Raw genomic sequence first — 19286 nt, 5'->3', positions numbered from 1 at the left:
TATACTGGGAGCCTGAGGCGGAGAGCGAAGGAAGTAACATTTAAAACTATTTTAAAATATCTAGCACTATTAAAAGGTATGGCTGCTTTAAGCCACTATAGGTGGGGGCTATATTTTCATCCCTGCTGCTCTGAAACACCTTTTGGAGATGAATCTCAGTGCCTTAATGCGGCAACTTTCTCCAATCTGATGCCTTTCAGAATGGGTTGGACTGAAACCCCAATAAATCCCAGTTGCAAATTACTTTTGGAATAAACAAGAAGGAACTGAAGGAAAGGGAATAGGAAGTCCTATTTAAAGGGAATAAGAAAATTAAGGGGTCAGGCACTGTTTTCTCATATTTAAGATTTTTTTTTAAAGTTAAGCACCAGCAAAATTGTAAAATGTGGTATTTGAATAACTTCCATTTGACCTTGATATGCTCTAAATTAACAAGTTCAGTGTGTCAGTCAAAACAGGCTGATACTATTTTGATGATTTGATTAACTTCAGAAGAAGTTTATTGCATCATATATTACCAATGGAAATGAAATAAAAACACCCCCATCAATTTATATAGAGCAACGACTGAACAAGATGCAACTCCCTCAGGAATACTAGCATACCATATCTAAAATAATTAGCAACTTCACAATACTCTGTTCAGAAATGCTGTTCTAAAGAAAAGGTCACTTGAAATGACTTCAGCTGAATGAAGCTGTCAAGAATGTAATTTGCAATAAAATTTGGTGAGTGATAATCTGCATAGGTGACTTCTTGGCCTCAAATTCAAATCTACCATTGATACACACAGCACTGGAGTGCAGGGGTGAATTTTGCAACTGTCTCATCTCCCCGGATCACACCAAATAAAGCCCAAGCACACTTCCCCATTCACTCCATGTTACTTTTGCTTCCTGTGCTCTCTTGTATTATCTTTTCTCCACCCTTGCTTTGTAACCTTTGCAACAGCTGAAATACGTTTTGACAGCAGGGTCGGGGGAGGGGTGAAAAAAGCAAGATGGTGGATGCAGTACCACAATTGAAGCCCCATCCTTTTTGTCATTTTGAGGAAAGTAGCTGAAGCAGCGGACACCAGGCTGACAATCCATTTTGTACTTACTCAACAGCTGAACTCACTAGCTTGCTATATAGCAATTCACCCTGGTTATTATAGAAGTGTTTTTCTATTTTCCTCGCAAAGCAGAAACTTCAAGCATGCTTTCAAGTGGCCATAATGTTTCTTATTCACTCAGAAAGATGGCAGATATATTAAAAGTACTAATGCAAGTGAGACCTTTGGGGATGGAATAGATCTTCAGCACACTGAATCTGGCCATCATTGAAAACTGGATATTAACCAAGCACTGCCTAACAAATTGCATGACCCTCTTAATGAGCCTTTTTGAGGAGAGAGATGACGGAGCTGCTATGCTGGTCTATGATCGTAATAAAGATTTGATTTGACTGAGCCAGCACTGAGTCATTCTAAAAAAAACTGTTTAATATAGTGACATTGATTTTAAAAATTCTTGATTTCTTGCACAAGCAATTTAGCAGCCAAAACTAAGTAGCACTGAATGCAGTTCAAGGCCTTTGCACCCACTGGAGCAGAATTTGAAAGGGCAGACTGCAGAGGACAGGACTGAATTGGAACAACATGAATCCAATATATGAGTTGAAATGCAATTATTATCAGTGTATGATCTGCCTTTCTCTAGAGAGCTATTCTCTCAGCCTAACCTACTTCACTAACAACTATCTCAGCCTAATTTACCTCACAGGTCTGTTGAGAGGATGAAATGACAGCCTCAAGTATATCTGTCCTGTGGAGAAGGGTATATAAATGTGATAATTGGATTTTTAGGGGATAGTCTGGGCAAATCCAGGCTTGTAATTCTCCTGTGTTATCTATACCCCAAACTCTTTGTTTGAGGCAAAGCACATAAACAAAGCTTGTGAGATTTCTACCTTTTTTCCTAGCTAGACTACAAGAAGTCTAGCTAAGAAAACTTTACACTCAAGGTATACCAAATTTGATTTGTTCTGGCAGAATTCTCTTCAAGCAGTGCTCAAAGCTATAGAGGGGAACAGTTCTGTATTCCCTGGACAGAGAATGCATAAGTAAGCTTTTTACACCTCATAGCTGCATCCCAGGTTGTGCTACATTAAGATTTAAATTAAAGATTATCCTTCTCTTCTAGCAAGGACTTATAGTGACCCAATTAATTCTAAGTAAAATCTACTAAGTCATACAGGGTACCTGAAACAGGTACAAATGAGAGGAGGGAGGGTGTGAACCTCCTCCTTGAGCTTGCAAAGACCTACTCTTGTTTTATTATGGCACAGTATAACTTTGTGTGACTAAAAGTCATTCTGGCTGGGAATTTGGAGTATTATAATCCCAATGTATTTTGAAAGCACTAGGCTGAGAAAGGTTAGCTTAATACTATAAATGGTTAAAGGAATGGTTTGTTCAAAACAGGAGTTGCTATTTAAGCAATTACCTGGTGATAATTAAAACACGAAGCAGTTTTGAATGTGTGTGTTGACACAAACCCACACACGTACGGACAGTGCATATTCTAAGCTGTGCAAGACAAATGTTATCTATTTAAGAGAAACATTCCTGCCTCTACAATGTATAATATATCAGCTGTTTTGTTATCCATATCCAACTAGATCAACTAATTACTTGATCAACTAGACACACATTCATATCCAAGTTACTGCTGCTTCAAAATCACAGCATTTCTGCTACAGAAAACACATGGGCAGCCAACTACATTCCTATTTCATGTTTGGGCTCTTTCCGGACTACAGAAAGTGGATCAGTTTCACTGGTAGGTCTCTGTTATAGATAAATATAATTTAGGGGGGAAATATTCATTCACACCTGAGAACTAAGCTACTAATGTGATGCAGAATTTCCCACTGATTCTGTTTCTTTGCTTTTATTTGATGAATACATCTTATCTAAAAAGTCTAGTAGACAAACTGTGATCACAGCTTTTACTTTATTGTTATTCCATGAACGGCCACAGCTTAACAATAAATTAATCCTTGGGTGATCCTTAATTGAAGGAAATTGCCCTGTTTTTCCTTCCCAAACTATTTTAATTTCTGTTGATTTACGGTACATTTATATTTATCTTATTTGCACATATAGACTGAAGCTCATTATTCTTATTAGCTAATAACGTATCTAGCAAAGGTTCCACTTCAGTCCAAATTTAAGCATTGTTGGGGCTTCCAGGTGAGGATCTGTGGTGGACTAGATGTCGTTGAAGGAGCAGGGATGGCACTGCAGCCGAGATCAGTGGCCAGATGGTGAATTCTGGCTGGTGCAGCCTCTCCAGACAAGGAGACATTGTGAGACTTGCACCCTGGACAGCTGCTCCTCATGAGGAGACCACAGGAACTGAGGTTTTTGCAGTCAATTCATGAGCAGAGCTGCTGGGAGTCAAAGGAATTCATCCAAGCTTACAGCCATAATGCAGCCTATATGGACACAAGGTTTGCAAAAGACTCGTTTTCTTAACCACTTTCAAATGTAATCAGTTTACAGCTAAAGAGAAATTTTCTGAGTGGCAGGATAAGGGAAAACCACTTGGTAAGTCAACATTTTTTCTGGATTAAAAAAGGAAAAAAGGGGGCCTCAAAAGATTTAAACTTTTAGTGAAAAGTTTAACAAGTATTGGATGTAAGAAAGTTTAAAGTGGATAAAGGGGACAGTAATTTTGAAAGATTGATTTTTGGTGAAAGTAATTTTGAACAAATTGGAATTAAATTTAATTCAAAAATAGATATGTTTTGTATTTCAAAAAAATTGGCTACCAAGGTTCATAAAGTAGAGATATTATCAAAAACTTTTTCGGATCATAATTCTGTGAGTTTGGTTTATAAAAGGAAATCTAGTTCTTTTAGATGGAGAAAACATGAAATGTTGCTACAGAAAGAAGCAATAGGGAGAATTGTAAAAAGAAATTAAAAGAATTATCTGAAAATAATTTAGATAAAGGTACTGATTTAAGGATGGTTTGGGACAGAAGCAAAGCTTTTATCAGAGGTTATTTCATATAACACAACAGTGAATTCAAAAAGAAGAGGCAAGAGAAAACACAAGCTATTTTGGATGAGATAAAAAAAAGAAGAATTAAAGAAATTTCCAGAGAAGTATTTCTCAACAAACTAAGCTTTTACAATGACAGCTTTCTATGTTAACAGTAAGAGAAATGGAAATAAAAATGAACTATGCAAAGCAAAAAAAACTTTGAGTTTGCAAACAAACCAGGGAAATGGTTGGCATATAAATTACGAAAAGAAAAAGAAAAGAAAATGTTATTGAAACTACAAGAGGGACTTGTAATAATGCCTGTATTAAAGGCATTTCATCAATATTATTCCAGTTTGTATAAAGGACATTCTCTGAAGAAAAGAGAGGAATACTTAAAGAAATAATATTTACTGAGGATTACAGAGGAACAGAAAGAGATTATGAATGGACCTATAACAATAAGGAAAGTTTGTGAAGCTATGAAAAAGATTAAAACACAAAAGGTCCCTGGACCACATGGATTACCAGGTTCTTATTATAAATGTTTTGAGGATGAATTTTTACAACCTTTACAAAATATGATGAATTCTATTTTACAGGGAGGAAAGATGCCAGAGAGCTGGAAAGAGGCCAATATAGCATTAATACCTAAAAAGGGACAAAATTTGATGTTAACAAGAAACTATAGGCTGATATTGTTATGAATAATAGCTACAGGTTCTTTACAATGATTTTGGCTGATAGGTTGAAAATAATTTTGCAAGAATTTATTCCTGAGGATCAGTGTGGGTTTTTACCTAAAAGACAGTTAAAGGACAATATTAGATATTTGCTGGACATTTTGGAATACTTGGAGCAACATAATGAAAAAAAAGCCGCACTGATTGTCTTAGACAGAGAAGGCTTTTGACAATTTGATCTGGGCTTTCTTGTACAAAGTTTTGGAAGATACGAACTTTGGAGAAAACTTTATAAAATGGGTAAGATCAATTTATACTTCACAGAAAGCACAAATAATTGTTAATGGGGATCTAACAAAGCCTTGTGAGATACAAAAAGGATCAAGACAGGGATGCCCACTGTCTCTTTTCTTGTTTATATTAGTCCTTGAAATACTGAATAGAGATATAAGACAAGATGATTGTGGGTAAAGATTTTAAAAGAAATTTATAAATTAAGGGCTTGGTTTTGAAAGATCCTTTAAAGGGAATTGAAACATTGGAGGGAAAACTAAAAGAATTTGATATATTAGCAGGTTTTAAGATTAACAAACAGAAGATGAAGATGTTTATAAAAAACATGAAAATAGAGGATCAAACAGATGAATAAAAGAGTTTTTAAGGTTGAAAAGAAAGTAAAATATCTGGGTATTACTATGACAAATATGAATTGTATGTTATTTAGAAATAATTATGTTAAGACATGGAATGAAGTTAAAAAAGGATATGTTAAGATGGGAGAAACCACAACTGTCATTGCTGGGGAGAATTTCTGTGATAAAAATGAACGTCTTGCCTAGAATGATGTTTTTGTTTCAGACAATAGCTGTTTTGACAACTGATGCACCATTTAAACAGTGGCAAAAGGATATGTGTAAAATTGTGTGGCAAGGGTTAAATATAAGGTGTTACAAGATGCAAAGGAAAGAGGAGGATTGGGTTTACCTGATCTGAAGTTGTATTTTGCAGCTTGCTGTTTGGTTTGGATGAAAGAGTGGGTGCTGCTGAGAAATAGAAGGCTTTTGGAGTTCGAAGGACATGACCAGAGATTTGGGTGGCATAGATATTTGTGGTACGATAAAGTCATAATTAATGTGGATTTTAAAAGTCATTTTTAGACTACCATATTGAGAACATGGAATAGATACAAATCCAGGCTCTTGTATTTTTATGGTTTTTAATTCTGTAAGCTGCCCAGAGTCACTGTGTGTGAGTTGGGCAGCCTTATAAATCTGTTTAATAAACAAACAAACAAATATGGTCTGGAAAACATTTGTGTAACAGTAATTTGGAATGGAGAAAACAGAAGAAGTTCATTGTCAAATACAAAACTATTATATTCATAATAGTTACTTAAAATATGACGTATCAGTAATATGAGAAAAATTGTACCTGCTGAAATTCTCACTTTTATAGTGTTATTAAAGGTACAATAGTGACTTCTTTCATTGCTAATTAAACTTTTTTTTTAGAGAAAAGACTTCCTAAGAGTGCAATGATAATTTTTGAAGAGCTCCTTAGGGAGTTACTTAGGATGGCAACTCAGTAAGTTTTACTTCTAATAGACATGCATAGGATCACACTAAATTAATTTTGCATACAATGAAGATAAAATTCTGGAATATGTTTCATGCTGATATTGGGCAAAACTCTCAAACAGATTATTAAGCTGTCACAGCTTTTTGAAAAGAATGCATCATTTGATAGGAAACTGCATGGCTTTATCAAGGATAAGTACACCAAAGATCTTTTCTGATAGTCTGACTAGTTTAGTTGACCACAGGAACACAGAGGACATAGTGAATGTTGACTTCAGCAAAGCATTCTGCAAAGTTTCCTAGGAGATTTTAGTAGAGAAGATGGTGAGGGCTTATATATTACATTATTAAAAAAATGTACATCAGTGGTTCCACATCAAGCTGGAAGGGAGTGCTGAATGGCATAAGGCAGGGCTCCATAGTGCCATATTTTTATAAATGACTTGTGTGATTATCAAACGCCCTCGAGGACAGTATTAAGATTCAGTAGGAGGGGAGCCATGCTAGTCTACGGTAGCAAAACATCAAGACTCTGATAGCACTTTTTCTGACTAAAAATTTTTATTAAAAGGCATAAGCTTTTGTGATCTGTAGCTTACTGCATCGGATGCATGGAGTATGCAGACCAGTGCAGAATTTAAATTGGGTAAGGTGGGGGGAGGGAGAATGGGGGAGAGAGTGAAATGAAAAAATGTCAAGTCCTACATTTGGGGAGAAAAACATCTATGGTATGAGCATAGGATGGGGGAGACCATACTGGGCAGCAATATATATGAAAAGAAACTGTATGTCCTGGTAGATCACAAGTGGAACATTATGCTCCACACATTAAGCCAACAGTGTGATGCAGCTGCAAAAAAGTATATGCAGTTCTAGGCTATATCAACAGAAGTACAGTGTCAAGAACAAAAGAAATCTCTGTTCCCTTCTATTCTGGGGAGTCCTTGGTGCTCTCTGAGCTGGTTTGCTTGCTTGCAGGAGTTTTGTTACCCAACTAGGTAACATCATCAGTGCACTGGGCTGGACTAGACCATCTCTAAAGTCCCTTACATTCTGTGATAATATGAATGCAAATTTTAAGTTAATGTTAAAAACAAATGTGCTTCCAGAACTATGCCATCAAATTAACTTGATTTCTAATGTGTACTGTATTACTCATCCACAAGGAAACAAGTGTATGTGATTAAATAGATGGAACACTTTACGGTGCATTCAGAGATGTACTACAGAGCTAACAGTTGCTCTCAAATTAAGCACAAATAAAGGATTGTTCACCAACACTCTACTGATTAATTCTGAGATTCAAATTAAGCAGCGAACAGATAATGCATATTAGATAAAACTATTCCTGAGGGGTAATTGCATTAGTTCTAGGCATTATTGTTCCCAATAACCTTTGCATAAACAGCTACAGAAAGAAACTAAACACATTTTGGGAAATGAATCCCTCTCCCCCATCTTCTAAAAGCTACATTCAAAAAAAAAAAAAACCTGAAGCCATTCAACCCCACCCAAATGGGATGTGTCTCCTATTTAACATGATTTCTCCTTAATCAAAGACAAAAGACTGCATTTTCTTTTGCCTCTCTAAAAGTCATAATATTCCCAATCAACACAGAGAATGCTTCTGCCTGCCTCATCAGCACCTAACCTCTCCTCATCTGGTAATAAGAATCCAACTCCAAATGAAATGATGTAGCAGAAGAAGCATTTGTCATATGCGATATTCAGCTTTTGAAATAAGCCAAAGTTTGTATTAGTCAAGCAATATAAATCTCAGTGCAGTTTAAAATCTCAGTGCTATTTTAGCACTGATAAAACAGTGCTAAAATTTTCAAACATATTCTTGCCTTACAACATGTATTAAAGTCATTTGGTTTCAACCTTTCCATTATCCATCATTTGTTAGTATTTAACTGCAACAAAAATTGCAAAGGATTATGGGTCATGCTTATATGACATGATCAGGTGCACCACTGCCCATGTGAATAAATACATATCCCATAACAAACCCTGTAACCTAAATTTATGACTCTTAGACAAGACTGGGTTGTAGAGCTTTAAAATGGATTACACAAATTTACAGAGGAGAGTATCAATCAGTTTCAGTCAAGGCATCTAGACTGAGATTCACTTATTGCAGAGGTGGGTTCAATATGACCTTCCGTTAGGCTGGTTAAGGATTATGGGAGCAGAACTTCAACAAATCAGGTGGACACCAAGTAAAAAGTTAGGGAGGAAAGACTTGACTAAAAAGCAAGACTATTCCTCCAGAGAGCTCAAACTTATCAACAGGATAACCAGCAGAATCATAAAAAATGAACAGTCTGCCACCAAAACGGAACACAGGTGTCAGGGTGTTGAATGAATCTGTCTCACAAACACAAAAAATGTTATTTCTTTCTCTCACACACGAACAGTCTTTCTCTCTCTTTGTAAAAGTTTGGCCTTATTAATAGGTGAAATGAAGCCAGCCACTTTCAAGGGGCAAATCCGGATGGACAGCAAGTTGAGGCAAGCCCTAAGTTGCTGCACTGCTTCATTCTGCCTAAGATGGGTAGCTCCCATCTAAGATGTGAATGATGGAAGAGAAATTGGCCCAGACAGCCACTGTGCCACCTCACAGGGCTTCACTCCAAGGATCCCAGTTGGTTTAGTAGCCAGCTGGGATGTAAATGGTGGTGGTACTAATTCCAGGGAAGAGACTAGCTGAGGAGGGAAGCATAGAGGCAACACTGATCTACTTCTTCCTACCTAGATGGCAGGTCCTCTTTGGTCACTTCTGAGTATCTAAATACTGTGTGAGAGGAATTTAGGAACAGAAATACTTCATTTTGACTGTCAGGATACTTTCTTACAGTTTCTATTCCATGATGGCAATATATGGGGTACAGCTCCATCTGCCTCTGTTTGCAATAGTAGAACCCCAGTTTATACTAATACAAATTTTGCTTTATAGTATGAACTAGAGACTCACACTTAATGATACAGTGAGACAAACAAATGATGCTTAGAATTTTTCCTCAAGCAAAGTTTGATATTTACATTATAATTTTGTATAGATTCGATCTAAACACAATCCTATCAATACAAGTGACCTTCACTGCTTCCAAAACTTCCCACCTCACAGGAAGCCTGTTTCAGGAATTAAGCAACATGTTGGATTCCCTGCCTTATATAGCTTATGACACAGTTTTTCAAGGAACTCATGTTTGGATATAAAACCATGGATCTCTCTGCCCATTATTTCCTGACTGATTGTACATTAACTATATTACCATGGATAGGCATTATGCTCCACCTTGCCTAAGTAGAAATGTCACCAATGCCTGATCTAAGCTTTACTTCTGGTTAATCTAGATATGTTTTGTCACATTATTCACCTCAGAAAGTATTTGATGTATGTCAGAAGAAAAACCTATTTTGAATCTTAACGTTTCAGAAAAGATTTCTTGGTTTTGAGTGACGTAACCCCATTCTTAGTCTCTTATAATATTGCAGTATGGCATACATTCTCTGAATATGCTAATTATGAGTCTTAGTAAGTGGTAATATTACATGCAACTTTTAGTATATGCAATGGATAAAACAATATTGTTTGTACAAATTAGAACACAGCAATCTCTTACAATATCCTACAATGCCCCTTCTGGAAATTCATGTCATTGTGAAAAGTCACATTAAAAGTATCTTTTCTTTGCATTTCTCCTGGGTTCCCAAGGGTCCATTAAGACTCAATCAAGGAAGCCAGTAACTGTTGGCAAAAGTATTCCCAAACCCCTGCAGGTGAAACTAACACACAGGTCACAGAATGGAAAAAACAAACAGAGAGAAAAATACAACTCAAAATGCACAATACTCTATTGACTTTTGAAAAACAGGACAAAAGGTTAACTGGCATATATTTCTCATATCATAATTAACAATTTATTTATATGCACTGCAACAAGATTAAGGTAATTATCCTGAAACTGAAATGCAATGACAAATTACTGGTTTTTCATGCTGCAGTTGATCTCTTTCATATTAAAATAATCACTATGCTTTAGCAGAAGGTTCATCTGCTCTATTTTGGATTGAATTCTTCAAAACAGAGATTCTGAACTGCCATATGGGAAGTCCACAAAGCCAAGTTGATAGCAAAGCAGAAAGTGCGCTGGCTGGCTACATTTCTCTAGAATATTTTAATAGGTAATACATCTCAGCTGGACTAGTACTCCATGCATTTTAAACATTTTAAACATTTTATTTTTATTCTGCCTTTATTATTTTTATAAATAACTCAAGGCAGGAAACATACCTAACACTCCTTCGTCCTCCTATTTTCCCCACAACAACAACCCTGTGAGGTGAGTTGGGCTGAGATACTTCACTGGTATTTTAAGGAAGGAAATATGGAGAATTTTCCATTGTCAGATTACTAGTGTATGTTGAAAAATAACTTTCATTTAGCCCAGAGATTCTTATAGCTTTCTTGAGTGCAGACCACAGCAGGTGGCACCACTGATCAAACCTCAGTTCTCAAGAAAAACTAAACAGGGCCAAATCTAGTGAATACTGAATGTGAGACAGCCATGATTATGAAATTAACAGATGTCAGGTTTGACTCAATAGAGTCATTATCTTTTTATATAAGGGCAGTCAGAGACCAGTGCAAAGTTGAACAATCTGCAACCTGGCTTGCATATGACTCCCAAGTCCCCCTTTTGTATCACTCGGAGCCCTCTCTGACTCTGCCGAAAATTGACAGCAGTTTCCTCCCTTTCCTAAGATGGGACATGCATGAGAACTACAGTGTTAATCTAAAATAAACATTTCTCATTTAAAAAACAAAAGCGGTGCCAGTTTGGTGTAGTGGTTAAGGCTCCAGGCTAGAAACCAGGAGACTGTGAGTTCTAGTTCTGCCTTAGGCACAAAAGTCAGCTGGGTGACATTGGGTCAGTCATTCTCTCTCGGCTCCCCAACGTCAGGCTCAAGCTGGTCCGTCAATTCCTGTCGCAACCAATGGATCAACATTCAGTTGATCCAAAAAAAGCTTGAGGGCCCAGTTTGTTTGTTTTGAAATTGAATTAATCGAGCGAGGGCAGCTGCGGCCGCCACCAGTAGCTCTCTGGCGCCCCCTGGTGGTGGTGCGCTGGCTGAGAAGGCTGATCACGTGAGGCGCCCAGGGCCTGCCACCACCGCCACTTCCCCCAGTCAGAGTGGAGCGATCCGAGGCAGAGGCAAATTATCTCTAAGAACTAAAACCATTAATTTTATCTAAATAATGCATGTGGATGTGTGCATTCCAATCAAGGCCACAAGTTCTAATTCCTAAAATATTATAGAATACATGTGAACCTACAGTAAAAAAGTAAGAAACAACGTGAAATTAAATTTAAGGCTGGAGAGAGCCATCTGCAGTATACATTGTGAACAAAGCTATCTTCAAAACTTCCTTTGATAGTGTATGCCAACATTATTAATTCAAAAATCATTGCAACCCTCCTTGACATGTCAAAGACAAAACTCTTACCGTTTCCTTTGGAATTTGTGACTGGCTTTGTTCAGTATTCTAAAAGAAGTGGGAAAAAAATTGAAATAAGAACAAGGCTAGAAAAGGCATTTGCTAATGCTTCAAAGGAGGACAAGCAAGCAATCTGATAACCAAAATGATTCATAGCTGTTATTACTAATGAGAAACCTTTCACCAGTGATACTAATCAATTCTATATCAAAGCTACTCTAAAAATTCCAAAACTACAGATTAAATAGCTATGTGGGCCCAGCAGCTATTTTTAAAAGACAGAAATAAGAACATTCTAGCATTCTTCCCCCCACCCTTCCCTCAGGCTGTATAAGGGACATCAGTTAAAACACCCTATACTTTCCTAATGTACTTTAGCTACTTTAAAGGATGCAGATAGACTTAAGAGAGAACCATTATGTAATATAGTCTAACCAAGCAAATCTGAGAGCCAGACCAAACAACCTCAGTATCAGTGTCCTCCAAATGGGAACTGCTGAACTGTATTCCTTTTCAAGCTGTATTTTGGCTGGATTCATATAACATACTAATTCCGAAACCTGGATTAACAAAGCATAATAGTTAAAATAATAGTTGGCCTGGTCCACCCAATAAAATGAAACACAAACTCCCCAATCCTATTTTAGGCTAGCTTAACAACTTCCCTATACTTTTCTTAACAAAAATTAGAAGGCCAACATTCTTACAGCATGTTCCACAAAGCCAGAATCACATGGCCTAGAGCTGAGAATCTTCCTAAGTGCAAAAAGAGGTACATCCACTTGCACTGAGATAAAAGAAGATGGGAGATGGAGTTTCATGGCACTTATCCTCAGATTGTGACCTGGCTTTTTAGGCTGAGCTAGCACTGTGCATTTTTTCCCTGGCAGTTCTCATGCAATTATATGATGTTCTTACACTTTTTGAATTACAAAATGGCTGAGCAGTGTCCAATTTTTCATTGAATAATCATCTTTCTAGCTGTCCACTCTTGCTTCCATTTGTTCCCAAGGAAATTCCTTTTTCCTCCAATAGTACTTTTTAAGACTGGGAAGCATGGGGAACTGGGAAGGCTTTTGCATATTGGAAGGTAAAGGTAAAGGTTTCCCTTGACGTAAAGTCCAGTCGAATCCGACTCTAGGGGGCGGTGCTCATCTCCGTTTCTAAGCCTTGGAGCCGGCGTTGTCATAGACACTTCCGGGTCATGTGGCCAGCATGACTCACGGAACGCCGTTACCTTCCCGCCGAAGCGGTACCTATTGATCTACTCACATTTGCATGTTTTCGAACTGCTAGGTGAGCAGGAGCTGGGACTAGCAACGGGAGCTCACCCCGCCGCGCGGTTTCGAACCGCCGACCTTCCGATCGACAGCTCAGCGGTTTAACCCGCAGCGCCACCGCGTCCCACTGCATATTGGAAAGATGCATAAAATAAAACACTATCAAGAGTAGTATTTTCTGTTATTTCCAGCACTGAAGTCAGCTCAAAAGAAATCCACCAAAAGAAATTCAAAAGAAATTCTCAACCACCCTAAGAATAAAATAAGAAAACAGAGGCCTCTTTTACTGGGGAATGAGCCTTCTGAGAAACTGCAATGCATCTTTCAGCACAAACATTAATCTAAGCCCTGAGAACAGAATAATACTGCAGCCCAAGATAGAATACCTTCATTTAGAATATAAGCATTGGCAACCATTAATGCTTACTTTCAATATAAAGAAGCATTATGGTCCCCAAATGCTTCTGTGGTTCAAAATTCTAGTCCAGGCAACAGAAGAATTCAGCCAAAGCCCACGTGTGCAAAGTTTGTGCATTAGACACATGAGAAATGGTAAGATGCCACTTTTCCAAATTATACATTTTAACAAACCTTAGTCAAAAATAAGATATACAAAAACTGATCTGACATCCTTGACAACAGGAAGGGAAAATAAGACAGAAAGAAGGGTGCATCCAGAAGCAATGGGTAATGACAACAGATGAGGAAAGAAAGTATCTAATGCAACAGGTGAAGAGCTAATACACTGATTGAAAGTTTGGGTATCCTATAACGTATTTCCAAATGTCAGCAACTATCACTGCAACATCTTATTTTCCTATATGTATGTGTCTTTAATAGAGTGACTATGGAATCTCAGCATGTGTCTTTAAAAAAGAAAGCCAGCAAGGGACGGAGGGAGGGAGGGAGGGGTAAATCTGGTGGGAGGAAGGAAATTGGTGGAAGGGTGGAAGAAACAAAGAGTATTTGAGTGAGGTATTTTAAACACAATATTCCCCCACCCCCAACTTTCAAATCCTTAAAGCAGCCATATATTTTGCAATGCTCATGTGGCAGCTTTGGAAATTGCTCCTGGCTGAAGTGAAATGGATGTGCCTTGCAAAAGATGCAACTATTTTAATGATACATAGAAATTTTTGTTTGTACTCCCACACCTCATGAAGCACCTCATCTGAATGCTTTGCACAACCTTTATTAACAGCCTCAGCAAGAAGTTTTCAAAACGTTGAAAAAGTTCTTATTAAAGAAGGTCAGTCTATTCACTTCTTCCCCACTGATACGAATGACTCCCTCCCTTCCTCCAGCTTACCATCCCATAATATTTAGCCTTGTGTTTGCCTACCATACATGCTGCGGTCCTAATGGATAGTGGTTTGAAGTAAAGAACATTTCAGGAAACCTGACAATACAGAGTGTGTGTGTGTGCGCGCACGCGCATGTGTGCAAATTAACAGCAAAGGAAGAATTCTCTTTTTATCCTTTTTTTTTTGGGTGTGTCCAACTCAGTCTTGGTTCCTGGAGACCACCTGGACAAGCCCATGCAGTTTACCTGGCAACATTTGGAGAAGTGGTTTGTCGTTGCCTCCTTCCTAGGGCTGAAAGAGGGGGACTGGCCCAAGGTCACCCAGCTGGCTTCATGCCTAAGGCAGGACTAGAACTCATGGTCTCCAAGTTTCTAGCCTGGTGCCTTAACCACTGCACCAATCTGGTTCTCTTTTATATTCTACATTCATACCTATCTATGCATTTATAATATGATATACTGTATTTTGAAGTACCTCTCAATCAAGCTTCAGACCTACCACCAAACTAATCAGCTCTACTATGAAATGGGAATTTTTAATTAATTTCTGCTTACTATCAAAAGCAGCCAAAGCCTATCAAGGAGAAATAACCTTTCAAAATCTCTGAAGTTGACAGTGACAAAAAACTGGGCCAAGAAGTCCTTATTCACCATCAACACCATTATCAGTAGCAGCACATCATACAGTAAAAGTAACCAATTCTTTCCCATCTTGAATATTAATCCACCCTGTGCTAGCTTCCCATGACCTCTCCCAAAATACTGGCCCCTGGAGCCTAAATCAGTGGTGCTGCAGACTGGCAAACAGAGCATGTTGAAGAAGACTTGAATTAACTACGGAATGTAAAATCTTGGTCTTGGACTTATGGCTGTGCCTAACTCAAACTGTATTATCGGCAAAGCATATCCACCATTTGGGTCCATCAGTTTTGAGAAGAATAGAGCTTGAATATCCACACCTTTGGTCTATTCTGTCAATCTTACAAGTAGGCTGAACTATACAGGCTCAGGACAAAATTCCATGTTGCCATACAGCAGTTATTGAGTGTTTGGCATTCAAGAGGTCATCACATCAAGCTCTCCTATGCCTTTATCCTGTTCCATATTGCGTTTCAATTAAGTGCTGGTGCTTAGGACGCCCTTTGTATCTGAAAGCCTATCCCAACCTGGTTTTCCCCAGATGCTGGATTTCAATTCCTACAGCCCCCAATGGGGGGAGTTCAAATGTAATACAACTGAAAGGCGTCAGATTTTGTTGTTTTAGAAGAATGGCCAAGATTTAGGAACTTCCACATCATCACCAGCCTCACCCCTCTTACTTTCTGCAACAACTTCACGTCATCAGGTGAGTGTCCCTACTGCTGCTCATTGCAATACTCCATCCAGCTGGTTAATAGGAAGCTACAAAAACAGTAGTTTCTCAGTAATTTATTCATTTATTTACTCTGGTTTCTATACCATTCAATTCCCAAAGGCTCTAAGCAACTTACATCCAGCAATAACAAAAGTTAAAAACATAATAATCCAAATATAGCAACCAGCTTCCATTAGTTGCATGATCTACCAGGATAGGTTAATCCTCATTGTCTCCAAATACTTTTCTAAAGAAGCATGTCTTCACAGCTTTTGAAAAACCAAAAATGGAGAGAGAGGTCCAGATACCTGAGGGCAACCTCTTCCACAGAAAGAGAGCTGTAACTGAGAAGCTCTGGGTAGGGGATCCCTGCAGATGGCATTTCCAAAGTGGAGGGATCCTTACCAAACATTGTCCCCCAGAGTTTTCCAGACAGTCAGATTCAATCTAGAGAAGGCAGTCTCAAAGATATCCAGGCCCTGAGTTATACAGGGCAACCAGCACTTTAAATCATACCTGGAAGCCAATGCAGCTCCTCTACTAGTAGACTTACATATTGCCCATTCTATATTCATTCTTTCTTTGACACAGGTTCTTTTTCTAACAAGAATTTTTGAAAAAGAAAACTATATCCAGCCACTCTGTTGGGGCAGTAGCATGACTGTATATAGGGATGAGAGCATCCTGCCATCAGGCAGGAAGGGGAAATCTCATTAGTAGGAAACCATCCACACCCCCAGTTCTAAAGGAAATTCTGCAAAACAGTCTTTGTAAGTGCTACTTCTGAACCAGAAGCCAAACCCAAACTTAATTTCTGCAGCAACTTCATGTCATTGGGTTTGGCTTCTGGTTACTTCTGAACCAGAAGCCAAACCCAAACTTAACTTCTGCAGCAACTTCAGCACTGTTCCATTCAGAACCAGTGCTGAACTTGGGGGTCCTCCTAGACTCATGACTCCTGCTCAAATAGGTGGCGGCAGTCGTGGCCAGGAGGGCCTCTGCACAACTTCGTGTTGTGCGCCAGTTACACCCCTTCCTGGATCGAGATGCCTCTGGACAGTCACTCATGCCCTTGTCATCTCCCATATAGACTACTGCAATGCACTCTACATGGGGCTACCCTTGAAGAGTATCTGGAACCTTCAGCTGGTTCAGAATCCGGCCACACAGGCAGTTATGTGTGCCCCAAGATTGGCACATGTGATACCACTGCTTCGTGAGTTGCACTAGGTGCCAGTGTCCTTCTGGGTCCAATTCAAGGTGTTGGTTATGACCTACATGGCATGGGGCCAGGCTACCTGAGGGACCATCTCATCCCCATAACATTGACCCGCCCCACCCGGTCATGCAGAGGGGGCATGCTACAGATCCCATTGGCAAGGGAGTTCCACCTGGCAGGGTCCAGGAGGCAAGCCTTCTCTGCAGTGGTGCCTGCCCTTTGGAACATTCTGCCTCCGGAGGTGAGGTAGGCCCCTTCTCTCCCGGCCTTCCAGAAGGAATTGAAGACCTGGTTCTGCCGCCTCGGCTGGGATAGGAGGGGCAATAGCTCTTCCTGGGGGTGGCTGGTGTCGTAGAGTCCCCCTACTGAATGTAATCTCCCCCACTTGGATTTTATATTTATATTTATTATTTTAGTATTCAGTTGTTTATCTTGTAATTTTATATGTTGATGTTTTAAAGGTTAATTTTATTGTAAACCGCCCAGAGTCCCCCTTTTCGGGCAGAGATGAGCGGTGATAGAAATGGGAATGGATGGATGGATGGATGGATGGATGGATGGATGGATAAATAAATAAATAAATAAATAATAAATAAATAAATAAATAAATAAATGGTTCGGCTTCCCAAGCTTCTAGAAGACCCATAAGGTTGTGGGAACAAAGGGGCAAAATGATTCTCAGATCACTACAGCCCTTGTGTGTGAAATGGGCCTTGCTGTTGTGCTTGTACTTGAATATAACTGGGATGCAGGGTTTTTTTCTAAAAAAAACTAATGTTTATTTTTAAAAATGCTTTACATTTGAAATGATTTCAGCTCAAAACAACTGCTTCAGACTTGTAACAGGGTTGTCTCAACCATTCTAGAAGTATCCCGAGACAGAAACATCCCCATTTCAAGCTGAAAGCACCAATTCCAAACTTCAAACAGTTGTTTTACACATCCAGTATGGACCAAGTACCCTAATTTGGGCTTGAAACAACTATTCTAGATTCAAAATGGTGCCCTTCAAACTCAACATGTTCTGAATTTGAAATGTTTTATATACATCTACTTCTTCTAGTTTGTAGTTGTTATTACGTAAATGTGTGTGTGCATGCACACGGACGTGTGCATAATTCCAGGCTGTTTCCAGATGTTTATCTCAAGGGCAGGACTTAACTGTTACAAACATATCAATGTGAAATTGACAAGGCTTCTTTTCAAGGTTTTTGATACACATGATCTATTTGAGCAGTTTGATACATATATTTTCTGACTCAGTATGAAAATTATTGCAGAGAACGAGAGAGGGGGGGGTTATTTTAAAAGAAATTGACATTTTCATTCAAAATTCAATACTTGAGTTGAATACAAATATTACAGATATTTATTTTATTTGATATTAGTGTCCATAACATGTTTTCTGCGAATGACTGAAGAGATAATTTGGATAAGGAAAGGAATTGTTATTCTATCAATTCTTCCTTATCAACAGAAAGAGTTAGCATTGTTTCTGAAAGATAAGAATTCTTCTAAGCTGTGCATACAATTGCTTTCCTCTTATATTACATTAACTACATATATTTATATGAAATCTTCCTCTTTTTTATATTATAACACATCCCAAACAGTGATAAATCTGGGAAATTAAAATCTGCCTATGTGAGCTTGTCAATCAGGTTAACCTAGTATTTATGGGTGCAATCGTGTTACAAATTAAGCAATCTGTATTCAAAGCTATGCATAATATCGTACAGTTATATATACCCTCTACTGACATTAATCTGAAAACTCTAAGTTTTAAATTCCATCTACAAATCATTCATACACACACACAAACACACACACACTAGACCATAACCCTAAGAAAAGGGAGAGAATGCTCCTTCCATAACAGAAATGGCTTTAATTACTTAGACATGGAAGGTTTGTTCCAGTTTGTTAGGCAAACTTTACCTTTTCAATGTTCTGATCTCCTGAAGAATATAGTAAGTTCTTCAACACAGGCATAAGAACCCAAGCAGTGTCCTACTGGATCAGATCCCTGGCCCATCCAGTCTAGCAGTCTGCTTTTGCAGTGGCCGAACAATTGCACCAGGAAGTCCACTAGTCTCTCTGCAGATAGTCTTTAGATGTCATACTGCCATCAAGGCTAATTGCTATTGACCTCCATGACTTCCATGAATTGATCCAGCCCTTTTCTGAAACCAGCCAAGCTGGTAGCCAGCACATCTGGAGTGAAGTCCTCCATCTGGGAATATCCACTGAGGATAGTGGATACAGTATTTTATGTTGCATACACTTATACTATTCTTGGTAGTGGGCTCCACATTATATTTAATGTATTTA

At 38.5% G+C, this 19286-nt stretch overlaps 1 protein-coding gene across 8 annotated transcripts in view; it reads right to left on the bottom strand.

Annotated features, from left to right (window-relative positions):
• The window catches only part of PARD3 (par-3 family cell polarity regulator), a 581236-nt gene that overhangs the window by 208273 nt on the left and 353677 nt on the right, over positions 1-19286 (bottom strand). For 4 of the 8 annotated variants that reach the window (XM_063303444.1, XM_063303440.1, XM_063303442.1 and 1 more), the window contains one exon: positions 11809-11847. The exons of the other annotated variants lie outside the window; for them this stretch is intronic. In XM_063303444.1, coding sequence (XP_063159514.1) covers positions 11809-11847 — 39 coding nt within the window. The remainder of the gene's footprint in view (positions 1-11808; positions 11848-19286) is intronic. 8 annotated transcript variants of the gene reach the window in all.

The sequence above is a fragment of the Candoia aspera genome, chromosome 4 (assembly GCF_035149785.1).
Source record: "Candoia aspera isolate rCanAsp1 chromosome 4, rCanAsp1.hap2, whole genome shotgun sequence".
In the NCBI taxonomy this organism is placed as follows: Eukaryota; Metazoa; Chordata; class Lepidosauria; order Squamata; family Boidae; genus Candoia; species Candoia aspera.
Note: the sequence above shows the minus strand (reverse complement) of the source record. Positions and strands in the feature narration are given on the sequence as shown.